Source organism: Parasteatoda tepidariorum, chromosome 4 (genome assembly GCF_982258835.1).
Source record: "Parasteatoda tepidariorum strain Cologne lab strain chromosome 4, Ptep-v5.0, whole genome shotgun sequence".
Lineage (NCBI taxonomy): Eukaryota > Metazoa > Arthropoda > Arachnida > Araneae > Theridiidae > Parasteatoda > Parasteatoda tepidariorum.
The window spans coordinates 108,729,195-108,754,899 of NC_141758.1; the positions used below are offsets into that span (position 1 = coordinate 108,729,195).

Below are 25,705 nucleotides of genomic sequence, written 5' to 3' on the forward strand. Positions count from 1 at the left end.
TCTGTTGCTATCGTCCTTTGCCGTCACGTTGCCTCACATTTAAGTTTAGATTCATGAGAACGACGTTAAAACTAGTTTATAAATTTTAAATAAATTTTAAATTATCGCCGTGCAGCCATCAAAAAATGCACTAATTTGTTCACTTTACGTTAAGATTCACTTTACATGCAGATGATAGTTTGATATTTTTTTTATGTTATAAATACTAACTTTATTAATCAAATATTTGTTTTAAATTTTTTTGGAAAACATCTGAAGGAATATAAATCCTAAAATTCAGATATATCGAATCAGGTGTTTCATGGAAAATGTTCTTTTTTTCAGCAGTTAAAAACGATTAAAAGAACAGGTAGTAAGTGATGACTGGAAAAAAGTTTTAAAGACTACTTTCAGTTAAAACAAATATACAAATTGCTATAGACTTGTGTAACAATCTGTTATGAACCAAAAATTGCGACGCGTGATTTTCTCGCATTATTTACCTTAAACCTCTAGAAAAATCTTTAAATTATGCCTCTAAAAATTGTAAATTCTAAAATAATAAAAGAAAAAAATTATTAAAATTTCTTTTCTTTCATTATAATACAGCTGTTTTTATAAATATCGTGAAATAATTAATCAAGAATCATTTTTTCCCCGTTTTTAGAAAAGTTAACGTCAAAGACAATTTGGTTAATAAAAAAAGACAATTGTAAAAAATTTAATTAAAATTTTAATTTACGAAATAGAGCAACAAAGCCTTAGACACAGCAAATTTCGTTGAGTTTATATCTAAATGCATTTTACTTGCAAGAAACATTGCACGGCAGTTGTTAAATAGAATAAACATTGTGTAAAATGGACATTGTATAAAACAGAATACCACCCAAAATAGAAAATATTAAAAGTCTTGGCAAATTGTGGTATTCTCAAAAGGTCGAAGCATAATACAGATCTAAACTTCAGGTTTTGACAATATTTAAGTTTAAATTTAATTCAGAGTAAATTTATAATTCGGTTCAGGGACGTTACAACAAAGTAAAGTCAATTACTGCAAAAAAGAATTTTACTAATTATTATGTTTCAAATCAAATGGGTCAGATTTGATTATTCATGATTTTAGCTGTGCAGCAACAATTTTTAAAAAGTATTGCTTAAATGTCTACAAATAAAAGTATTATGTTTAAATGTTACTTTATATTATCCTCAACTGATGTCAGTATATAAATGAATTATCTTACAGTGTAAAACTATTTTGAGAAAAATATTTAATTTAGGATAAGAAATGCTTTGGGTTCGAATCCCAGAAAAGGCATGGATGTTCTTTCATACTCAGTACAATATGCCTTAGCAACGTTGACCCCCTCCCTAATAAGCCCCCCTAATGTACACTTACAAGATCAGAGGCTTGGCAAGTTATCAAAACCCTTCAAAATATAGATTATTTCAAAAAGAATTTTTGTACTAAGCAATGGGAAAAATATATGCTTAGAAACATTAAGTCTAATACCGGCTACTAGATTAAAATATTATTCACATCTAACTTTATTTAACGTCGTATGAACTGCAGTTAAATGTTTAATTAAGTAATAAAAATTAGAAAGGGAAAGTAGAAAATTAGAAATTGTAATAGATTAATTTAACTTTTTTTAATGATATGGTATCTAAATCTTTAAATTTTATGAAAATATGCACTTGCGTAAGACGGATAACCTATAAAGAAAAATTTTTCTTCTGAAGAGAAATTTACAATGAGTTGATCTAAAATATAGTATGATCCGGAAAAAAAATTGGTAATTGATTGTTTTAAAACAAATTATGTTAAAACAAACAAGAGGACCAAATATCTGTAAGCGAGTTTATACGAAGAGGGGTGAAAAGAACAACTAAGTTTATACATCAAGTGAACTCAAAAACTTATAAAAATATTTGAATTCATTAACACTAAGCGTACCACAACCGGTCAATTGACCGGTCAAGTCCGGTTATTTGACCGGCTATGGTAGAAATAGGTATACATTAGGTGTTGGTATGTTTAGTGTCAAGAAAAGAATAGTTGTAACCAACTTTTTATTAGAAAATATGCTTGTTTTCTTTTATTTATAAACAAGAAGATTCTAAAATGAACTCTCCAAATTGTACAAAAGTAAACCGAAGAAATCTGTAAAAGTGTTTTTACTGCGGAGGAACTATCGGAGTAAGAAAGATGCACTTCCACGAAATAGGGGTTGACTCATCTTTAAGAACTAAAATAGTGCATTTTCTACTGGAATGTTATAATTATTCGCTTTGTTCTTTGTTTAGGATAGTTATGAATAGGTTTATTTTTAAAAGTTCAATATATTAATTGAATAATCAACCTAGTGTAAATAGAATATTAACAGAGAAATATAAAATTCAGATTTGCGTTAAAAATTGTTATTGGCCTTTTATTATTTAAAACCAGTTCGAATATTAAAAAAAAACAATTTCGATTATTTAAAAATAAATTTTCTTGTACAATTTAAATCCATTCTTTCTACAATTTCAAATCATTTTAACTATTACAGACAAAATATTTTGACTAATTTGCATTTTCAGAAATTGAAAAATTGATTATTGAAAAAAGTGAACTTAAAATGTTTAAAAATGAATCTCCATTGTCTTTAATGCTTAAAATTTTTAAAAAAAATTTAATTTATGAATAGCAACTAATTCCATATCATTTCAAATGAAGGGCATTTTGAATCTTTATGTTGTTAGATTATTTAATTTACACATTTCAAGTGTTATGAAATGTGTGCATTAAAAAATAAATAAAACAGGCATTGCAATAAAGATGCATTTATAGAGAATACTTTCACTCAAATTAAACTATCTCAATGAAACAAAATAATAATAATTCAATAATAATCAGCAGGAAAATAATTGATTTAGTTTCGGAACTAATATTTTCTTAGCGGCATGAACTTTTTAATATTTGGTTTAGTCTACAAATATTTTTGTCGAATAATAAAGTATAATTGATGAATACGAGATGAAAATATAAATTGAAGAATATAATGTAAATTTATGAACACAAGAAATTTTTAAAAATTTTATTAAAATAACTTTAATTTGATAACATTAATGGAAATTCCTGCTTTGCGACCTCTTAAGGGAATTTGTAAACAAGTAAATTCGTGTGAAGAGTAAATTAAAAGTTAACTTGCATTTTTTTACATTTGTTTGTGATGTTCAGATAATGATGCATAACTATTGGAATTTAAAATAAAATAAAAATTTTGTTAATTTGAATAGCTAATTGTGAATGTATTATTTACCATAAATTAATCATCCAAATAACTTATTTCAAATTTTATCTTGATAAACTGGAAATTTTATTTAAATGCATATTAGTGCTAAACAATTCATTTATTTTAAGTATAATGTGTTTGACAAGAAATGCATTTAAACTTTTCTTTCCTTTAGAGTTTACTTATAATTAATCCCTTTAATAAATTAACGATATTTATTCATACAGTAAAAATCCTGTTTTTCTTATGTGTTTCTGTTTTAAAAATTTTCTTTTTCTGGGAATTAAAAATGTTTAAAAGTTTTTAAAACAGAAAAAAATGGAAAAATTTCATTTTAGGAATAAGCTTTTATAATATATTATTTATCCTTTCATTAATTCAAAATATCTTTCTAACGTAACAAACGTTTTATTTACTACAATAAAATTTTAATTTTATGCTAATTTAACCAAAATAGTTCTGAAATCATATAAAACTTATGCTTTATTTTTGTAAGGGACGTATCATCAATGGGACATACAGAATCAGAATTTAATTATACTAAACTTTTTTATATCTATATACTTTAGAATAGGATATTTGAACTCTTACTTTTTATGCTGGAGCATATGAGAAGTAGAAATCGAGTTCAATATTTAAAATATCTCACTATATATAAAAATTGCAGTTGTCCGTGTAATTTTATTGCCCGGAAAATCAAGTGGTAGACTTCAGTTTTTGATCATTCGTTGAAATGTTGTTTTGGTTGTCATCAGCATAAAATTAATAGAAGTTATAAAGGTATCGTTTTTCAATAAATATTTTTGTATCCCAAGTTAAAAGTTATTTTCCTGTATTGCTATTTACCCCTCTTTTAATTCCTGAGTTTAAAACTAAAGGTCTGGTTTCTTAGGACAAGCGCCTTATCTGGGCGTCGGCGTGACGTCAACGTCACGCTGACGCCAACAAAATACTGGTTTGTTAGCTCAAGACCTGGTTTCTTAGAACTAGCGCCTTATCTGGGCGTCAGCGGAAAGTTGACGTAGATCTGACGCCAAAAAAATACTTTTTTGTTAGCTCAGCGTGAGCAGTCGGTCTAACGCAGACATTATCTCTCATTGCGCATGCGTTAATAACGTAAACAAATATTTATTTTGAATTTGCATTGATTTTGTTATTGTCGACCAGTGTTTTAGAGAGCAAATAATGACTTTGTCCAAGAAAAAACACATTATAGCCGAGCTAAATGAAGACTGCTATGTTTAATGAAGAAGCTATGTTTAATGTCAAAATCAAAATCTTGGCTGATTTCAATGTGCTGTTGGATGTTGTCCGCCATTGCTTCTGTGGTTAACGTCACGCTGTAATCCAACTGCAGTTGAGTTGGACGGCAATTGTAGTTCAAGATGAGCGTTCGATGACGTATACTATCAAACTCACAAATGGACCAATCAGAGGTTAACGCTGATTTCCAGCTGACGGCGTCCTGTCCTAAGAAACCAAGCCTTAAGAGAATAGTTTATTACTATTATTATTATGTAATTCTGCACTATATTTTAAGATGAAGTTATTCAGAAAGGTTGTTTAATCTTTTAAACCGTTTAACAATTATATTTTTGCACAAATAACAATAATATACTGTTATAAATTACAGTTAAATAGATCTGTTAAATGATTCAGAACTTAACGATCAGTTTCATACACAATGAGATGCAAGCAGAAATAGTATTTAATATATCCACCCGTATGAAAAGCGAAAGTGTTAAATTACGATTGTGAACTCGTCAAATTTGTTTGAACATTATAATGTTATAACAATATAAATTCTATTTTAAAAAATGATTATTTACAAAAATTACTTCTGTTCAGCTATAGATCCAAATATTTATAATACTAACAGATAATAATATTTAAGTGGGAAGTGGAGGTACAAACTAGTAGTACATATATATTGAGTGAATAGTACATATATTGAGTGAATAGTACATATATTATGTTTTAGTACATATATATTGAGAGAATAATTTTAACTTTAGTAGAAAAATTGTTTTCTGCCAAGAAACAACAATTATAGCGAAACAAGCATCGGTGTTGGTGAGCGGCAGCGAGCACGGGGCTTACCCTCTTAGTGAATATATTCATATGTTATATTAACATTAAGCATTTAATATATTAATATTTAATGTATTAATTTTTAAAGATTATGTAGCGAGCAATTAAATACACTAAAATATTTAATAAAACTAATAAATATTTTTGGAATCTGTAAATATATGTACCTAATTATGCTATTTGCTCAACTAGAAATTTCATTGAGAGTTCCTAAATAGTTTGATGCAATGCAAAGTAAAGTAGAATTTATTTTTCTGCTCTGATCTTAATAAGAAACACAATGAATGAAAAATTCATTCTTCTCCTTTTAATATCTAGAAATCTATATTAAATCTAGAGACAGAATTAAGCTAAGGTGAATTTTTAAACTTACCTAGATTTTTAAACGTAGGTTGTTTTTAAATTATTACTATTAGCTCATGTACGACGAAAACAAATTTATGCATAGAAAGGGGTAAAAAAGAAGTTTTAAAAAATTAATTTTCTAAAATAAATTTTTCAAGCAATCAAACCCTTTCTAAAAATTATTTAAGATTATTTTTTCAGTTTGAAAAAAAATTCTTTTTTAAAATTTTTGTGCGAAACACTTAAAATATATTTATATTTCTTTTTAATTCGAACTATTATTTAGTTTGTTATATTATAAATTATACTAATACTTCTTAAATATTCTTTTCTAAACTTTAATATCAAATAATTATTTTAATACTGATAATTTTTTTTAAAATTCTTAATATTTCTAAAGTCTAAAGTTTTGTAATTTTGCCGACATACATGGTGAGAAAATTTAAATATGTTCAGGCCTGCCAAGTACTAAACTTTTTGAAAAATATTATATAGAGTGATAGACTTATAAAAACTAAAGATTTCAGAATTTTTGGTATTTCTGCCAACATTTTAAGTGCCTCACCGTAAAAAAACTGGTATTAAGCTGCATTGCGCATGAGTTTTTAAATTATTTATGTATGGTAGGGTGGAAAACAAGCTTGAATGAATAAAAAATAACACATTTAAACGTAAGCAGAGTGACGACTAGAATAAATTTTTACAAAAAGAGTTGGCAGATATGTTGGCAAGTACGTTGTTTGTAATAAAAAGTTTTGATTTCTTAAGTACAAAAACATTCGAAAATGCGGGTTTTTAAAAATAATAAAATTAATTAATGACATTTAATAAAAAGAATTAATTGCGTTTTTCTAAGAACTACTCCGGAGAGCGGCAAAAATTTATTTTGCTTGAATTAAAAGAATTTAAGTGTACATGACCGAATTCTCTAGTTTCGAAAGTGAGCGTAGTTTGAAGAGTAAACAAATTTTCAGTCACTAGAACACTTTACTATAGATTGAAATTTTAATAAGAAATCTAACCCAATGTAATTATTTAAAACTATTTATAGTATTTCTTCAAAGTATTTTGTCAAATTTCAGTAAAAAAAAAATTTAAAATTCAAAAATAATTTTAAAAAAAACTGAATAATTCTAAATATTTTTACTTTATAAACTGTTTCCTCATTTATAAAATGTTAACATTCAAAAATACTTTGATAGATTATAAGCAATATTTTGATTAATTAAAGGCAGGAAAACATTTTATATTAACAGATATTTTTTTTTGACAAAATTAACATCTAAAACATTCTGTAAAATTTTTAATTTTTCAAAAGGTAAAAATGTTAAAAATAGTTTTTTTCAAAAATCGTTTTTTAACTGAGTACCCAACGAATAGAATATGAATTTTTTATTCTTTTTTTTGATAAGAGAAATATAATATTTTTTACATTGTTTAATGGAAAAGATATTAGCGTTAAACTGTTTCTCCCACCCATAAAACAATTCTTAACTGGATATTCGAGCAATTAATGATCGAACTGAAAAGGCACCACTTGAATTTATTTAGTTTTCTTTTTAGTTTATTTTAATTCGATATTGCTTTTACGTTTATACGTTATCAGTCCAAAAAAAATTCGTTTCATTTCAAGGAAAAGAATAGATATCAAAATGAAATTTCATAAACTATTGTTCGACCTTAAGAAGCAATTAAATCCGAGCTTTCCATAAGCTTATTAACAACAGTCGAAAGGATTAAAAATCCAGTAGCTACTTTTTGTAAAATAGCGAAATCCTTAGCTATCCTCTCGATATAGCCAATAGATATAGCTTGGAGTACCTTAGTAAATTGCTTAATTCATCCTTTTTACATCGGGATTCGCATCATTTTCATACAGATACCCTGGTGTCCCCACCTACTTTGGAAGAGGTGGAATCAGCTCTCAAGTCCTTAAAACTAAATGAGTCTCCCGGCTTTGACCGAATCCCCGTGGAAATCACGAAGTACACTGTTAAAAATTCCGAACCACGCTGCACCACAAATTGGCTGGTTACATAAAATGGAGCTCAATTTTCACCATATTTTGATATGTTCACTAGCTCCAAATATCAACAGAAGGTTGCACTAAAAGTATGTGTTTTGAAGAAACAAAACATCTATTATCATTCTTTCTTTTATAAAAGCAGAAGATGGTTGCACCATTATTAGATATTTTTAAAGAGCACAAATGACGGCAAAGGTTGCTATTTACCGCAACAAAACTATTTGCATTAAGTATGTTATTTTATGACGTACATCTAACCGTTTCATACCACCAACCGAACTTAAAAAGGCAAAATAAAAGAAACGAACTTTAATGAATGCAAATAAAGCTACTTAAATAAGTTGGTGCTTGAAACAACATGCATGAGTCGCCCCGCGAGATCGAGTTGTAAAGAAAGCATGGCGTCGTCAACAAATATCGTTAAATTTACAGTCACCCTGAAAGCTTTGTGTCTTTGACCAAATTTTGGTGCAGTTAGTTGCGCCAGGAAATATTTCTCGCTCATACTTCACAATTTAAGGAATAGTTGAAATAAAATGATCTTTCATGTAACTAAACTTTGAGAAAATGGGAAACTTTTTTCACCAAAAGCTGGTTAAAGATTTACCGAGTTTTTTACAGTGTACGGAGGAAAAAAATTGTTGGAATGCACGCATAATTTCATTTTACACACTTGGAATAATGAAAAGTTACCCTCAGACTGGTACCGAGGTATTGTATGTCCAATACATAAGAAAAGAGATCTGGCAAACTCTTGTAATTATAGAGGTATTACTTTGCTTAATCACACCTATAAAATTTTCTCGATTATCATCTTCAATAGACTAATTGAAGACATAGTAGGAGAATGTGGTGTTAGAAAGGGTAAATCTACATGTAAGCAGATATTCAACTTTAGTCAGATTCTCGAAAAATCCGGAGAGTATGGAATAGAGTTGCATTATCTTTTTATTGACTTTAAATCAGCCGAAGATAGTGCTAATCGTGATTTAATACTCAGAGCTTTTTTTGAAATTGTAAATGGTATGAAACAGTGCGACGCTTTGACCTGTTTTCTTTTCAACTTGGCGCTGGAACGGGTGATTCCGATGTTAATACTCGAGGCACAATATTTACTAAAATCCTTACTTATGATTTGGTAATAATCGCAAGGACATTGTTGGAAGCAGTTACCACTCTTAAGAATTCTTCAGAAAAGATGCATCTAGTTGTCAACGACGACACGACCAAATACATACCAACTATTAAACTTGCAAATTATAAATTTTTAAATTCTAAATTCGAACTTGTTGACGATTTCACTTATCTTGGTTCAAATATTGATGACTTAACCGACATAAGCACAGAAATAAAGGGACGCATTATAGCGGCTAATCGATGCTTTCACCGCTTAAGAAAATTTCTAAAGTCAAAATTAATTAAAAGACGAACAAACATAATTCTATTTAAAAATATCCGAAATATGGTCTTTAACTCAATCAAAGTAGACCTGCTTGCTGTTTCTGAAAGAAAAACTTACGGTGCTATAAATGTCGATGGCTTATGGAGACAACAACACAATTTTGAAATATATATGCTATTTTCAAAGAATCTGATATCAATAAATACATCAAAATAAGTCGCTTAAAGCTTGTGAGTCACGTCTACCGAATAAGCCCTTCTTCCTTGACGTCTAAGATCTTCAATTACAAGCCAATAAGAACTAGAGTTAGGCCTAAGATGAGATGGCTTGACGGTGTGGTGAATGACTAACTGGAGAACAATCGCAAAGAGAAGAGCAGAATGGAGGAAGGTTCTGGGGAAGGCTATGGCCCACAAAGAGCTGTCATGCCAATAGAAGAAGAGTTTTGACCTTATTAAAAATTATACTAAAAATAGTTGTAAAAATTTAGATATTTTATTTTTTAATAAATTTAATAATGTTTTTAACTATTTTCTAAAATGAAACTATAGTTTGAGCACTAAAAATAAATTTCACGATAGTTGAGAGGAAAAAAAAATGGAATCATCCTGAGGACATTTGAGTTGAGTTGCTTTTAGCCTCTGAAGTATAATCGTCTGAGTATTTTAAAAGAAAATGGTTTTGAATCTCTAAAATGATTCCAAACTAAAAAACTTCAGACTAGTTCTTGAAAATTGTAATAAAATTAAAATTTAATAAAATTCACGTCAATTTTCTCTTTCTGTGTTTTAATTTTTTTAAAATCCGAAATCAAATTTTCATTTAAAACAAAATAAGAAAAAAAAATTATGATCAAATACATATTTTCTCTCAAAAATAAAATGATCCAACAAAAAACTGATTCGAATATATAGATAATTATCTAAACATTTTTCACGCCAATAATATATATTGATTGACTTATTAGAACAAACTAATAAACTTACTCCGGGCCATTCCTATCTTGGCTCGCAACAACCATCGTTCCTTTCATTGCACCTATAGCTCCAAGGGGCATTTTGGTCAACGAGGTGGTCAAATTCAAATACGGATTAAATTCCTAGATAAGAGGAATACACTTAATAAAGCCGTGAGGAATAATTCCAAGATTATTCGGAGGATATTTGAGTTGTTTATAGCTTCCAAGAAATAATCGTCTGCATGTTTCAAAGGAAAGTTATTTCGGAATTGCAGGAATATCGTTTGGGAGCTTGGCGCCCAGCGGATGAGATTCTCCGCGAGCGACGGGAGAATGATGGTTTGGGTAAGGAGGGCGGTGGCCAGAAGAGGGCGTAAGTATCGCCCTGCTCATTTGCATAATGGAGCTGTCTGGCACAAGAATTAGGAAGAAAAGGAGGGATGATTACAATTATAACTCGATCTTCTTGTCCGAAGCTGTTGAGTTTTATATTGTTTTATAAGGGAGAGGGTGATTTTGATTCAATTGCTCTACTCTCACTTCTTTTATTGCTTTGATTTTGGGGGGAAAGGAATGAGAACAAAACAAGCAGAGCTAGTCTTTTGTTTTTTTTTTAAAAATAAATTATTATTAATTTTTTCTAAATTAGTTTTTTATTTTATTTTGTAAAATAAAAAACTAATTGGACTATATTTTTTGCTATATAAACTAACTATATTTTTTGGAACAAAAATTCATAGAACACTGTACAGCGTGAAAAATATCTTTTAAATTAAAATGTGTGCCTCTCGTATATTTTTGGTATATTTCTCGTATATTTTTTCTCGTATTCAATTTCTACTATTAGCTTCACACTCTCCCTACACCTTGTTCAAATTTTCAATCGTTAATAAAATATTTTTTGTTCATCCACTCAAGTTGAAATACAGTAGAGTCCCGATTATCCGAGCCCCAATTATCCGAGTTTCCGCTTTAACCGAGCTATCAAATATTTCACAGAGCTTTTTTTTTCTAGATTATTTTTTATTTTTAAAACTATCGCCGAAAAAAATTCTGAATTTTATCTTCCAAACACTCAGTAAGATAAGCTGAAGGACAACATGTGATTACATATGAAATGATAGTTAATATCGTCAGAAATGAAAATGAATCTAGTGAAGATGATGAAGACAGTGATGATAAAAATCAACATATAAAAATCTCTCAACGTAAACAAATCATTATAAAAGCTATCGAAAGTGATATTGAATATATAGAACAACAAGAGGAGGTGACACCAACTTTCTTGTTTATCGCTCAAAAAATGGCAAAACATGCCAAAGTTATGTAAAACAATAAACGATTAAGGACTTTTTTTTAGTAAAAACTCATTAATCCTCGCTAAGTACGCTTTTTAAGTGTTTTGAAGCAAGGTTTTAATTATAATATGAATTGTAGGTGATGAACTCGTATAAACTCTGCATTTGATATTACATTTATACCTAATCTTTTTTTTTCCTTCTCCATTTTAATACTCTTCCCTTTAACCGAGTTTTTCGGTTATCCGAGTTAGTCGTGGTCCACATTAACTCGGATAATCGGGACTCTACTGTACATCTTTTTTTAAACTTGTAGTGGATGATACTTGATGTTAATACACTTTTTACAAATATTAATTCATTCATAAAGTTTAATTCATTAATTTTAGTTTCATATGGGAGAAAAATTTGCAATTATTTAATAAAAAGTATTAGGGTACAAAGAAAAAAAGAAAGAAAAAAGAAATTTTTCTTTGTTGACGTAAGTAGGAATAATTTTTTATTTTATATATTACTATATAGAAACAAAAAGAAAGCTATTAAAATTCGTTGAAAATGTAGAATGAGAAATGCCAAAACTAGTTTGATTACTTGAATAAACATGAAGGTGTTCAAAAATATAATCGTTCAACTCCTGTTTACTTTGACTCTTTTTACATATTTTGATGTGATTTCCTTTGTCTACTTCAGTAACGATTAGTTATGCTTCCAAAGTACTTTTGGTTCTTTTTGCTAGCTACCCTCAGCTTTCATTCTTTTTTAACTTCAATTTTGAGAGTGATTCTAAAGAAATATATTTCAAAGATGATCGTTAAGCTCAGCATACGCTGATAAAATCTTGCGTTAGAATATAATTCAAGATGTTGTGCTAACGAGCATGAAATGGCCACTTAAAAATTTACAAAATCTTTTTTTATCCATTTCCGAGTCGAAATTCTTGATGGTTTAAGTTGGCTTCAGTGCGATCCATGATGGTCCAACATCATTACGCGTTGATGGTTTTTGATACGCCAACAAACTTCCATCGTTCCATGATGGAGAATGCTACTTTAATACTATGATGGTTAACCATCAAGAAAAGTTTGACTCTCATGGATCAACAATCCATGATAATCCGTGATGGTTCATGGTGATTCCAACTATACATTTCCATGATGGTTTAAGGGGAATTCTTGTTGGTTCTCAGGAGCATACCATCAACATTTTTTTTTTATCTTGGACTATCTTAAATAAGTTCGATTTTCTACATTGAGATGATGGTGGTTCATGAGCGTTCCAACATTTGATTTCTAAGATACTAAAATGGAAATTCGTGATGAATCAACATAAACAAACCATCAGAACTAGTTGGTATTCTTATGTTTGACCATCATAAATCAGTTTGAATTCGTACATCGAGATGAGGGATGTTCACGTTAGTTAAAACATTTGATTTCTAAAATACCATGATGGAAATTCGTGATGGTTTAACATGAACTCACCATCAAAGCAAATTGCTATTTCATGTTTGGAGAATGCGTTCATGGTTTTTGATATGCCAACAAACTTCCATGGAAAATGCTACTTTGATACTATGATGGTTAACCATCAAGAAAAGTTTGATTCTCATGAACCAGTAATTCATACAGATCCATGATGGTTTAATGGAAATTCTTGTTAGTTCAGCAGGATCCATCAAAAATATTTGGATTTTTCTTTATGTTTGCCCATCATAAATCAGACCCAATTCCTACATAGATGGTGGCTCATGACCGTTTCTATTGACCGTAGCATGAAACAAGTTGCTATTCTTATGTTGGACCATCATTAATCAGTCCGAATTCCTACATTTGGGTTATGGTTACATATGGTGGTTACCAGCAGAAAATATAATGGTTCATTATGGAATTATTGATGGTTACCATCAGAATTATGTTGGTCCATCAATGGGAAACCATCACAAATTTTGACTTGTGTTAGGAGGACGTCCATTGAAGAAAAAAAAAACAATTCTATGACTTTTATAACGTTGTTCTTTACTATACCAACTGTCGAATACTCAAACATAAATAATATTTTGGAGGTGTATATTCCCTTCACGCAAGGAGAACAAACATTTTGCATCAATTGGAATGGCAGTTTTATTTTAACTAATACAAAAAGAAGTGATTGTAAGTTGAATTTCCTCACAATCACTTCTTTTTAATACTAAATCACAATCACTTCACAAAGAAAGTGATACCGTTTCTTACTCTTCTATCTTACCTCCATTCGAGTGCTATCTTTTTAGATTCATATAAAAGGTGATAAAATCCACCACAACACTCTTTACATTAAGACCAAAAAGGAGGGATTTAATATCGTCTGCTCTTAAATTAATCGCCAATCCTACTAAATCCCGTAGGATGCATTAAATTGATTGGATGAAACGGGAGAGAGAGAGCTTTCCTCTCTACTATTGAAAATAAAGGCCTCGCTAGATGAGATCTATCATGATAACAATTCTAGATACGCTTTCGCTGAATAAACCAAATGCTTCTGTTGAAAATCTGAATAAAGCGCGTCTGTTATCTTGGTTTGATGCTTGAAAGAGAAATTTTAGAATGTGTTTTCTTTTTACATTTTGATAACAGCCGAATATCTCGTTTTGTATGAAAAATAATCCAATTTCGTGGAATAGATTATTTAAACATTGCTATTTTGAAATATCTGTTATCTGAATTCCCATTCTTCGTACGAAAATAATACAAAGTAAAATATCAATAAATCAGTATTGAGAAGCACTACGAACCGTTTGCACGAACCGATATACCGACACAATTAAAGAGCTTGGTGGAAGAACCAGGTAAGTGAAATTTTTTGAGGAATTAATGAATCAGAGAAAATAACAAAAAGTGGTTGCCTCAATAAGATTATGATTAATGTAGCAGAAATGTTTTTGCTTTCACTTAAATCTTAACGTTAGTAATCGCATTAGTCTTTAGTATACTTGCATGTTTTTTATTTCAAATTAGGTAGTGGTAAATAAATTAAAACAAAAAATTATTAATAAATATAATTACTAATAAATTGGTAGTGAAATAGTTCAGAGGAAACATTTTTTTTTGTTCTGCAAATGTCACTTACCTGATTCTTCCACTGAGTTTTTCAATTAATATAGCAAAAACAATTTAAATAATGTTTATTTAATATTATTTGTTGCCGTTCATGGTGGCTTTACATTATTGAATTAAGTAAAACCCGTCTTATGTAGTTTATCCCATTAGAATAAAGATAAAATATATTTAACATCACTTGGCATGCTGTTGCAGTATCAAGTAATTTTCTGCGGTACATATCCTTTCGAGGGGCGGTAAAACACTTATCTTCAAAATATCAGTTTTAAAACTGTTTAGTATTAGGTCAATCTTACTAATCATCAAATACATGAATATGATAGTTTATACCTATATTAGTATATTTGGTACTTATTACACTTAAACACTGAAGTTTTGTGAAAAATACATTTATCAGTGACAGCCATCAAAAAGTCATCCAAATACTGGATCAAAGATTTTCATTGTTTTCTGGATTGGGTTCAAAATTACAAGGCTACGGAGTTTAATATTAGTAGTCGTAAACCCAAAAATTGGGTCGGCTGTTCAACGACGATTTTAAAACAAAATGAAATTTATGTGACAGTGCCTTTAAAAATAAGCCTCAGATAGCATTTTAAATTCGAATTTGAAAAACAACTTATTTTTCTGAGCAAAAAGTTCCGAAGATTTCGTACAGCTTTGCGTGACGGCGATGGTAGGTATGTAGGTGATTCGATTTCTTTTTCAAGATTAGGCTATTTTTTACAGCAAAATGATAAATGTAGTTTAAAGTTAAAGCATAGCTTCGAGTTAAGTTACTCAAAACTGTGGTGTTTTTTTAAAACTTTGCTTGGGTAAAAGCGCTTTGAAGTAATTTTAAGGAGTTATTGTAAAGTTAAGCAGATACTTTTAAATACAAATTTTCACTGAAATGAATGGTAGTTTATCTTTAACTGTTATCTACTGCCTGCATCAATTGTTCACAGAATGAATAAAATAAATCAGGTTGAAAAGTAATACTATAAAACAGTTATTTTTGAGCTATTGACTTTATTTATAAAGGCAAAAACTTAAATGAAACCAAGAACTAGTTCCAGATATTGTTCAATTCCGGAATTGTTTCTTCGCCTTAAACATTCGAATTAAATTTATCCACTCTTGTCTTTACTAAAACATCCTCTCAGATACAATTTGGTTTAATTTAAAGAGTTTGTGGGGATAATAGTTATCGACAATGTCAACTTTCATCTATGAAAAGGTACTCCAACATAGAATCGAGTTAACGTGTCTTATGTACTAGTGAATTAGTATTGTATTTTTGTAGTGGTAGGTACACTACAATACTCCCCCTCCAGAATTATAGCGGTGATAAAATTCGATGAACGAATATCACTAGTTGTATCATTGCTGTTTTGTGAGAAACTGGGAGAGCTGTATTAAGATCACCGTGCTTTTGCTTATCGTGAGAGCTGTATTACGATCACGGTCGTGGTTGCTCCAGTTTTGCCATTAGCAGTCGAGTGTATACAGGCCAACATTGTGTGAGATCGAGACTGAGTAGCAACAGCTCGAGAAGGTGGATAATGTCACAGTCACAAGTAGCAAGTCAACTGTTCAATGTGGAAAATCAATTGAGGTAGGAGTTTTCAAATCGAAGTGGGCGTTACTGTCAAGGTAGGCGTATTCACATCTCACCAATGGGGGGATAGTAGTTATCGACAATGTCAACTTTCATCTATGAAAAAGAACCCAACATATCCAGTTAACATGTGTTATATACCAGTGAATTAGAATTGAATTTTGTAGTCGTACATTTACAATACAAGAGTTTCATCCTTTTAAACATTAAACTATCAATATTTACTATTTCTTACAAAACTATAAATAAAACATTCCGTTGCTAGTGAGCTTTTAACGAATATTTTTTTATTATTTCTTTGAGATACTTTTAAAACCCTTTATTTTCTTGGGAGTGTAATAAATTATTCTTGTACTTTGAATAACTAATGAAAAGTACAAATTACAAAATTTGCATTTTGATTTTTCTAAATAAAATAAACATTTTAAAAAAAATGATTTTTAAATAGACTTCCAAAATATTTGGATTTCTATTACATCTAAAACGGAACACGAAGGGCTTCTCACATTTGAAAGACGTAAGGGAATGTTTGGTGATAATAGAAGTTTATTTCAAAAATAATGTGCTCTATGTTTTCCGTTTTAGATGTAATAAAATAAAATTTTTTTTTTTTTTTTAAATTCCATTTACAAAGCATGATTTAAAATTTTTTTCCTTTTTTTAGTTATTCATTTGCCAACGCCAAATAATGCTCCAAATTGTAATTGGTTATAAAAATAGAGATAAATTTTACTTCTGACATTAAAGAAATAAATTTCATTCGTATTGTCATCGGGCGCAAAGCTTCAGCCTTGAGCATTCTAGCAAAGTAGCTGAAAACTTTTAATTCAAAATTAACTAATCTTGTAGCTAAATTTATCTTGTAGCAAGTAGGAAATGGTTAAAATTTGTACTGTATCAAAAAGCTCCTACCAAGATTTGAGCAACTTAGCTCATCGGAAAGAAGTCAAGATTTCAAATGCACGATTTCTTCTCGCACATAAAAGTGAATAAATAATGCATAGAGAGGTTTGCATACAAACATATAAAAGTTTTTTTTTACTTCTTATTCGTAAACGATAAAAATTCTTAAATATTATTTTAATTTGTAATAATTAAAAACATAATTCTTCATAGTTCGTTGTCTACAGGAATTAAAGTTCTCACAACAATAACCAGTTATTCAGAACAAGGAGATCGGGCTAGGGTTGAGCAAACATTTTTAAAACAAAGTTAACGTTTTAAAATTACTAAGAAATCTCGACAAAAATCTGTAAAAACTTCACACAAAAAAAACGAATACAATTTTCAAAATATTTGAAATATTTTAAAGAAAACCTCAGATCCTAAAGAAAACCTAAGATCACTTAGATAATGTTACGACACACCATAAAAGAATCGTAATAGAAATTCTTGGTGATATTACCGCATCAGGTATTGCAATTGGCTAATGCTACTAGAATAAAGACAAAGAGCAACTCACTTTGAGATACAAACAAAAACAATCATATTGGAGGTTTTCAATTCAACTAGATTCACTTGGTTAAAATTTGTATATCAAAAATTGTAGAAAGTTAATATTACTACAATTTACAACTACATCAATTCGAAAAGATGAATTCGTTTTTAAATACAATGAAAAGCAATCGTACTGGTAAAACTCATTTGCTACTTTTCACCGATAATCACAAAATTCTTTAGTAGCATTTGACGTTTGGAATTATTGGTGAATACTACACCGACAATTACAAATGTAAAATGGTGCTACAACTCAATCGATTCTATAAGAGGAACTCACTTTTAAACAAAAACAAAAAATAATTGTTCGAGAAAGGATCATTTGGTTAAAGCTACTACAATTTATAACTGCATCAATTCGAAAAGATGAATTCGTTTTTCAATTTTTTTGAAATTCCTTTCATGAAAATTAATCGTACTGGAAATGCTCAGTTGTGAATGCTACTTTTTAGCAATAATTACAAATTACAAAATTTTTAGTGGCATTTAACATTTGTAGCGATCGGTGAATACTACACCGACAATTACAAATGTAAAATGGTGCTACAACTCAATCGATTCTATAAGAGGAACTCACTTTTAAACAAAAACAAAAAATAATTGTTCGAGAAAGGATCATTTGGTTAAAGCTACTACAATTTATAACTGCATCAATTCGAAAAGATGAATTCGTTTTTCAATTTTTTTGAAATTCCTTTCATGAAAATTAATCGTACTGGAAATGCTCAGTTGTGAATGCTACTTTTTAGCAATAATTACAAATTACAAAATTTTTAGTGGCATTTAACATTTGTAGCGATCGGTGAATACTACACCGACAATTACAAATGTAAAATGGTGCTACAACTCAATCGATTCTATAAGAGGAACTCACTTTTAAACAAAAACAAAAAATAATTGTTCGAGAAAGGATCATTTGGTTAAAGCTACTACAATTTATAACTGCATCAATTCGAAAAGATGAATTCGTTTTTCAATTTTTTTGAAATTCCTTTCATGAAAATTAATCGTACTGGAAATGCTCAGTTGTGAATGCTACTTTTTAGCAATAATTACAAATTACAAAATTTTTAGTGGCATTTAACATTTGTAGCGATCGGTGAATACTACACCGACAATTACAAATGTTAAATGCTGCTACAACTCAATCGATTCTATAAGAGGAACTCACTTTTAAGCACAAACAAAAAAATAATTGTTCGAGAAAGGCTCATTTGGTTAATGCTACAACACAAATGACAACATTAGAATAATGAAAAAGAAGCAATCGAGGGATTTGGGGTTGGGCAAAACAATAAAAATATTCCACCATAATTTTTTTTTATTCCCCCAACAAGATCTCACGCGACAACAAGGAACAAAGAGGACAGAGAACAGTGATTGATATTCGGCAGAAGGCAGAGGCCATACAGACTCATCAAGTTATTGCCGTTATCGGGTACACATTGGGGATCGGGCATGTGACACCACGTGGCCCTGCTGCCTCCGTCCCCCCCTAACCCAATCCCATTTTTCCCTTTCTAATTTCCTCTTTTTATGGGTAGGACACGCGATGCTCTTTCTGCCTATTGCTGAGCCTATTAAATTGATGGGAAAGGATGTGAACTCATTGATTTGTTTATGGTGTTACCATTCTTATGGTACTGTTGTTGAAGAACCCTTTCTGGTTTAGGTAATGGCTGTTTTCTGGGTTTCAATGAAATCCATGAATACTCATATAACAGTCTCTGCCCAATTTATTAGACGCTCTATAAGATTCTATGTAAAATCTTAATTATCAGGCGAAACTGTACAGCTTTATTGTTTTTTACGCGACTAAAACCGGTTTGCACTTGCTTACGTTCGTGCATCAATGGGTTAACATTGTAATGCAATACGTTAAAAATAAATACAAATAGAAGTATATAAAATATATCTTGAATAAAAACATGTATGTTTAAATATAAAGGAATTGTATCTAAATTCATGCAAAACATTTAATTATTAAAACACTACAGTGTGTCTAATAATTTGGTCTAATTATTAAAATATACTAATATAATACCGGAGGTAAAAATACTAATATAATACCAGATGGTTAAATTCTACGATATATAATATAAATTCGAGGATTGGATAAATTAGACGATTTATTGTATAAATTAGAATATTTCTTATATCAGGTATTTTAATATATTATACACAGTCCAGTCACATTAATGTGACCACCCCCTATATTCGACGTCAACGTGAAATAACCTATCACAGAAGGCAGGTGGCAGCATATTACAGTAGAGTGCATGTAAAGGATGTCCTAGGGCATCGGAAAGCATTTCAAGCGTTGGCGTAATGCAAAAACGTAGCGATTTATCCGACGTCCAAAAGGGTATGATTATTGGCTTTCGGGCCAAGTGTGGAAGCATTTCGGAAACGGCCAATTTTGTGAACTGTTTTCGTACCACCGTGTTGAAAGTATACCGTGCATGGTAAAATGGCACTATCCAAAATCAGCGGCGTGCCACATGCGGTGCACCACGGGCTATAGATGGCAGAGGCGAAGGAAAGCTACGGAGACGCTTTCGGGTGAATAGACGTGCAACTGTTGAGCAACTGACCGCCCAGATGAACCAAGGGACTACCAAGTGTGTATTCTCAACAATGGTTCAGCGAATGTTGCTGCGCATGGGCCTCCGTAGCAGAAGCCTGGTTAATGCATCTATGCTGACTGCTGTTCATCGGCGACGAAGGCTGGAATTTGCATGCCAGTACCACAACTGGACGCCCACAAAGTGGCGACAGGTGGCTTTATTCGATGAATCACTTTTTATGCTCCATCGGACGGATAAACGCTGGCGTATACAGCATGAAACGTCTGAAAGCAAACACCCTGCAACAATTACCGAAAGGATCCAGGCTGGAGGAGGGAGCATTATGGTTTGGGGAATGTTTTACTGGCATTCACTGGATGCACTCATCATTGTGGAAGGAGCGATGGATCAGCACTAGTGCGCATCTGCCCTTGCGGACCATGTCCACCCCTTCATGCGAATGATTTTTCCTTAGAATGATGGCATCTACCAGCGGGATAATGCGAGGTGTCATACAGCTCACAGTGTATGTGCGTGGTACGAAGAGCACAAGGATGAGTTTACCGTACTTTCCTGGCCAGCAAACTCTCCGGATTTAAACCCAATCGAGAATCTGTGGGACCACCTCTATCGGGTTGCTCGCGCCACATATCCTCAACAGCGTAATTTAGCACAGCTGGCCATGGCACTGAAGTCGGCATGGCTCAATATCCCAGTGAACACCTTCAGAAACCTAGCTGACTCTCTTCCTGCACGTCTCACAGCGGTCCACTCTGCCAAAGGTGGTTATTCTGTCTTTTGACAGGTGGTCACATTAATGTGACTGGACTGTGTAATAATTAGATCAAATTATCAAACGCACTGTAGTTCTTTAATAATGGCATGTGTTGTACGAGTTTAAATGCAATACTTTTATATTTAAACGCAAATGTAATGGTTTTTTATTCAGGAGACTTTTTATATATTTATTATTTGTATTTATTTTTAACGTATTGCATTGCAATGTTAACCCATTGATGCACGAACGTAAGCATGTGCAAACCAGTTACAACCGAGTAAAAAACAATAAAGCTGTTATAGTATCACGTGATAATTAAGATTTCACATTGAATCTCACAGTGCGTCTAATAATTTAGCCAGAGACGGTATTTTAATTAGTTTAATTAGAATTAAAACAATGTCTAAGGTATTGAAATTGAAGGATCATTTCCGGTTCAAATAACGGCTGTTTTCTGGTTGTCTTATAAAATCTATCAATAATCCAACACTTTAAAAAAAATAAATTAAGATCTTCTTTTAGGTATTATTAAAGGATCTTTTCTTATTTAGGTTATGACTATTTTTGGATTTCAAATAAAATGTATGAGTAATCCTACATTTTTTTAAAAAAAATTAGAAAAATTGAATAAAAAAAAATAAGGTAAAGCTTTATTTTAACACTAGATTGTCCAAGGAAGTCATTTTGACTGCTTTTTAATTTCAATTAGAAAAGCAATGATGTATATGTTGACACAATTTCTTAGAATTTTGTGACTTCTTGCACAACATACAATTCTTTTTACTGTTAAAATTTACTAATAACTTGTTATATAACTGTAAATAATATTTAAAATATTAAAAATTAATCTTAATTAGAATTGTTTCACAATGCAGTCATTTTGACTGCTTTTGGGCAATATAGGTATACACTAAGTTTCCGTCTTTCTAGTGTTAAAGGACAGTTTTTAATTCACGTTATGACTTTTTTTTTAATTTCCAATAAAATATATGAGTAATTCTTTCTTTTTTTTTAAAAAAAAAATTAAAAATATTGAATAAAAATAAAAGCAAGGTAAATCTTTAAGTGTGGCGTTGATTCATTTTGTTTAAACAAAATCAGTTTCGTTAAACGTTATTTTAAACAAAATCTATGGGAAATCAGTTTTTAGTTGGTTTATTGAAAATATTCATTGAAAAGAAATGTTACACAGATTTCCAGATGCTTTTGAAACTGATTGCTACACTTTGGATTTGATGAAAGCTATAAGTAAGCAAAATGTTTTAAGCAGAATTAATATTAAATTAAATTAAATACACAACCTTAAAATGAATACACAACCTTAACCTGTTTTCAATGATTTATACGTGCTTTGATAACAGTTGTCGTATAAAGTGTACAATACGATTGTTTTATGTTTTACTATAGTAAATGAATAACAGAAATAACATTAAAATGAAGGAAGTTTAAGTTAAGAATATTGTTAAGGTTATTTTTTAAAATTTTCTAAAACGAAAATAAATCTAAGCGCATCAGTCTCCTTGTAACGTTATGTTTTAAGGCGACAAAGTACTTTCAAATTTTTCCTTTACAAATTATCAAGGTATTTGTTTAAAATTCTCAGTATAAATTTATATTGATAAAAACAACGTATATTCAAAATTTCAAAAAAAAATATTCTAAAATTTAAAAAATTAAAAAAATTTAAAATTTCGAATTTTTAATATTTTCTTTATTATTATTCCTCGAGTCAGAAATTTTGTTAAAATGACAAAATTCTTTTAAAATATTACTTATTCGGTAACATAAAAAAAAAATTACTTTTATAAAATAGTACTGATAAAAGTACTTTTTTATTTTTTATTATTGAAACAAATAACAGTAAAAAGAGCAGTAAAAAACCAGCATTTCGGAAAAAAGTCATCGTACCGCTAAAGAATATCATGTATAAAAATAATACTATTACTTAATTCAAAAACAGTTTCCAACAAAATTTTAATAATATTCATAAATATATAACATCAAATTCTCAGGTCAATAGAATGAAAATTCATTTCATGGTTTAAAATTTCTAAATTTGTCAAAAAAGACATTTTGAGAAAAATGACTTTATCTACTTTTTCATTGCTGGGCGTCAAAGGGGCGTGGTCAAAACGGAAATGGCCATAACTTTGTCAATTTCGCTCAATTCAAGAATTCTTTTTTTAAAATGCTCAGTTAAATGCCTAGATGTCAAAAATATAAAAAGTGAAAAATTTATTTTTTTGGCAATTTTTATTTTATTTTGAAAGTCTCTTGTCACCTTAAACTAAACAAATTATAATGAAAAGAAGAAATGATTTGGTAAGAATGAGAAAATCTAGTTACTCAACTAAATTCTCTTGTTCATTCATTTTGTTGGAGTGGTATGTTACTCATTTAAGCATATTGAATAAAATATTCTTTCTTTTCCTTCTTAAAAGTTAATATTTCAAACAAAAACAAAGAGAATTTTTTTTTCTTAATAAAATATCAATTTTTATAGAAACATGGTTTTTCCGTTTTTATAATTTTGAGGAATCATAATCCCTGCCACCATATAAGGCCCTATAAAGTTTTTGACCACTTAGACCTAGAGATTGGCCAGCTCCAAGGAGCAAAACACAACGAACAGAGGTCTATTGTACCCTATCCCTAAATCATCATTGTATTTTATTTTATAGCCGTTGTCAACAACCAACTAAACCGACAATTTTGGGTTTACGATTACTAATGTTGAACTCTGTAGCCATCTAATTCTGAACCCAATCCAGAAGACACTCTCCTTGATCAAGTATTGACGAAATTTGCGTTCGTGGGGAACTTTCTGATGGAATTAACCCGCATTTGCGCTATATGGAGAGGAAAGCAGCGAAAATCTCCTACGGCTAGCCTGACAGCAAGAGGACTCTAATCCATGATCCGTCTACCACTGAGGATATTTTACGTCAGCACTGCGGCCGGAGCGAATCGGGTGCAGAATTCGTATCGACCAGTCATCGCTGGGATTCGAACCCGGTTCACCTCATTTTAAGGCGAATGTTCTATCCCCTGAGCCACCAGAGCTCCCTAAATCATGATTTTATTTTATTTTCTAACTGTCGTTGAGCAGATTACCCAATTCTGGGCTAACGACTACTAATGTAATGCTAACGAATATAGTGCTAACGTATACTCAACTCCGTAATCTTATCATTTTGATCCAATCCAAAAGACAAGGAAACTTCTGGATCAGTACCCCCAGAGGTATGTTTTGTTATGTGAACATATAGAAATTGAAACTCGACATATTTAACGTGCACCAGTCACCACTTACTTACTACACGGGGAGTATTCGGCCGGCGGGGATCAAACCCATAACCTCTTGGACATGGGTCCAGTGCCCTACCAACCAGGCTATCCCGGCCCTCTAAATCACGGTTAGCGAAAAAGCTTTATAGCTGAAACATTGTTAAGCAGACACCTGACAGGAATGTCTTGTAATTAATGCAATGTTGCCCTAAATGCTCAAATCTTTGAGCAGAATAGACCTCACAAAGTATACGTCATGAAGTCTTCTCCTCAAGATGGCAATATAGATGGCGAACAATAGGTGATGAAATCGATTGTGAACAGTCCTTAGTTCAATTCTTCTTGTAACTCCTGAATCTTCGTAAGTTTTCTACAGCAAAACTCAAGTTAAAATTTTAGATGGTTTTCCATTGATGGACCATCAATAGTTCCAATATAAATCATTACATTTTTTATAGTAACCAACATAAGTAACCATCACCCCTCTGTAGGAATCCGGACTGATTTATGATGGTCCAACTTAAGAATAGCAATTTTTTTTTATGATTTGTTTATGTTGAGTCTTCAGAAACTTCCATCATAGTTTCTTAGAAATCAAATGTCGGAACGATTATGAACCATTATCATCCCAATGTAGGAATTCGAACTTGTTTTTGATGTGCCAACATAGAAAAAACAAACAAATTGTTTTGATGGCATATTCCTGAGAACCAGCAAGAATTTCCATTAAACCATCAAGGAAATGTATAGTTGAAAATATCATGAACCATCAAAGATTGTTGGTTCATAAGAATCTAAGTTCTCTAAATATTTAACCCTCATAGTATTAAAGAAGCATTTTCCATCATGGAATGATGGAAGTTTTTTGGCATATCAAAAACCATGAACAAATAATGGAAAATGCTGGATAATCAAATGTTCGACCATCATAAATCGCTCTGAAGCCAACATAAGCCATCAAAATATATTGATGGAACCATCAAAAATTTTGACTTGGGAATCCACGCTTTTGCTCTCTTGGATTCTGCTGATGTAATTAGGTTTAATGAGCAAATTAATCTTCGCTAGAACTCGCTTGTCGAATACCGGATCTAAATGAACAATGTCGGTTGATTTCAATACAGTTCCAAAAATCATGCGTCGCCTAAAAAAACATTCTTCATCAGGAATTTCTAGTTGGAATACTTCATTCCATCTTTTCGATTCTAGTAGAATCATTTTACTACGGGGAAACCGGAGTTTCCCATTTAAATGAACTTGAAAATCTTAAATTTGCTCGTGCAATGGTTTCATTTTGCGGAGACTCAACTTAATCGTAACAGCGACAGTTACGATCAGTAACTTGAACTCTTAACTTTTCATTCGGCAGAAGAATCCTAACCGTCTCTGTAGCATGACGAGCAGTGCTCATTTATATTTCTCTCCTTTATACTTAATATTTTCTTATGTTGATAAATATTAAAATAATGTAAACTCTAATAATTAGTCTCCTGAACTTTAACCAAC

The 25,705-nt window shown here is 30.7% G+C and overlaps 1 protein-coding gene across 3 annotated transcripts in view; it reads right to left on the bottom strand.

Annotated features, from left to right (window-relative positions):
• Positions 1-25,705, bottom strand: part of LOC107442570 (vesicular glutamate transporter 1) — a 222,713-nt gene that overhangs the window by 126,652 nt on the left and 70,356 nt on the right. For 2 of the 3 annotated variants that reach the window (XM_016056165.4, XM_087161899.1), the window contains one exon: positions 10,105-10,217. The exons of the other annotated variant lie outside the window; for it this stretch is intronic. In XM_016056165.4, the coding sequence (XP_015911651.2) occupies positions 10,105-10,175 (71 nt within the window). In that variant the 5' untranslated portion in view covers positions 10,176-10,217. The remainder of the gene's footprint in view (positions 1-10,104; positions 10,218-25,705) is intronic. 3 annotated transcript variants of the gene reach the window in all.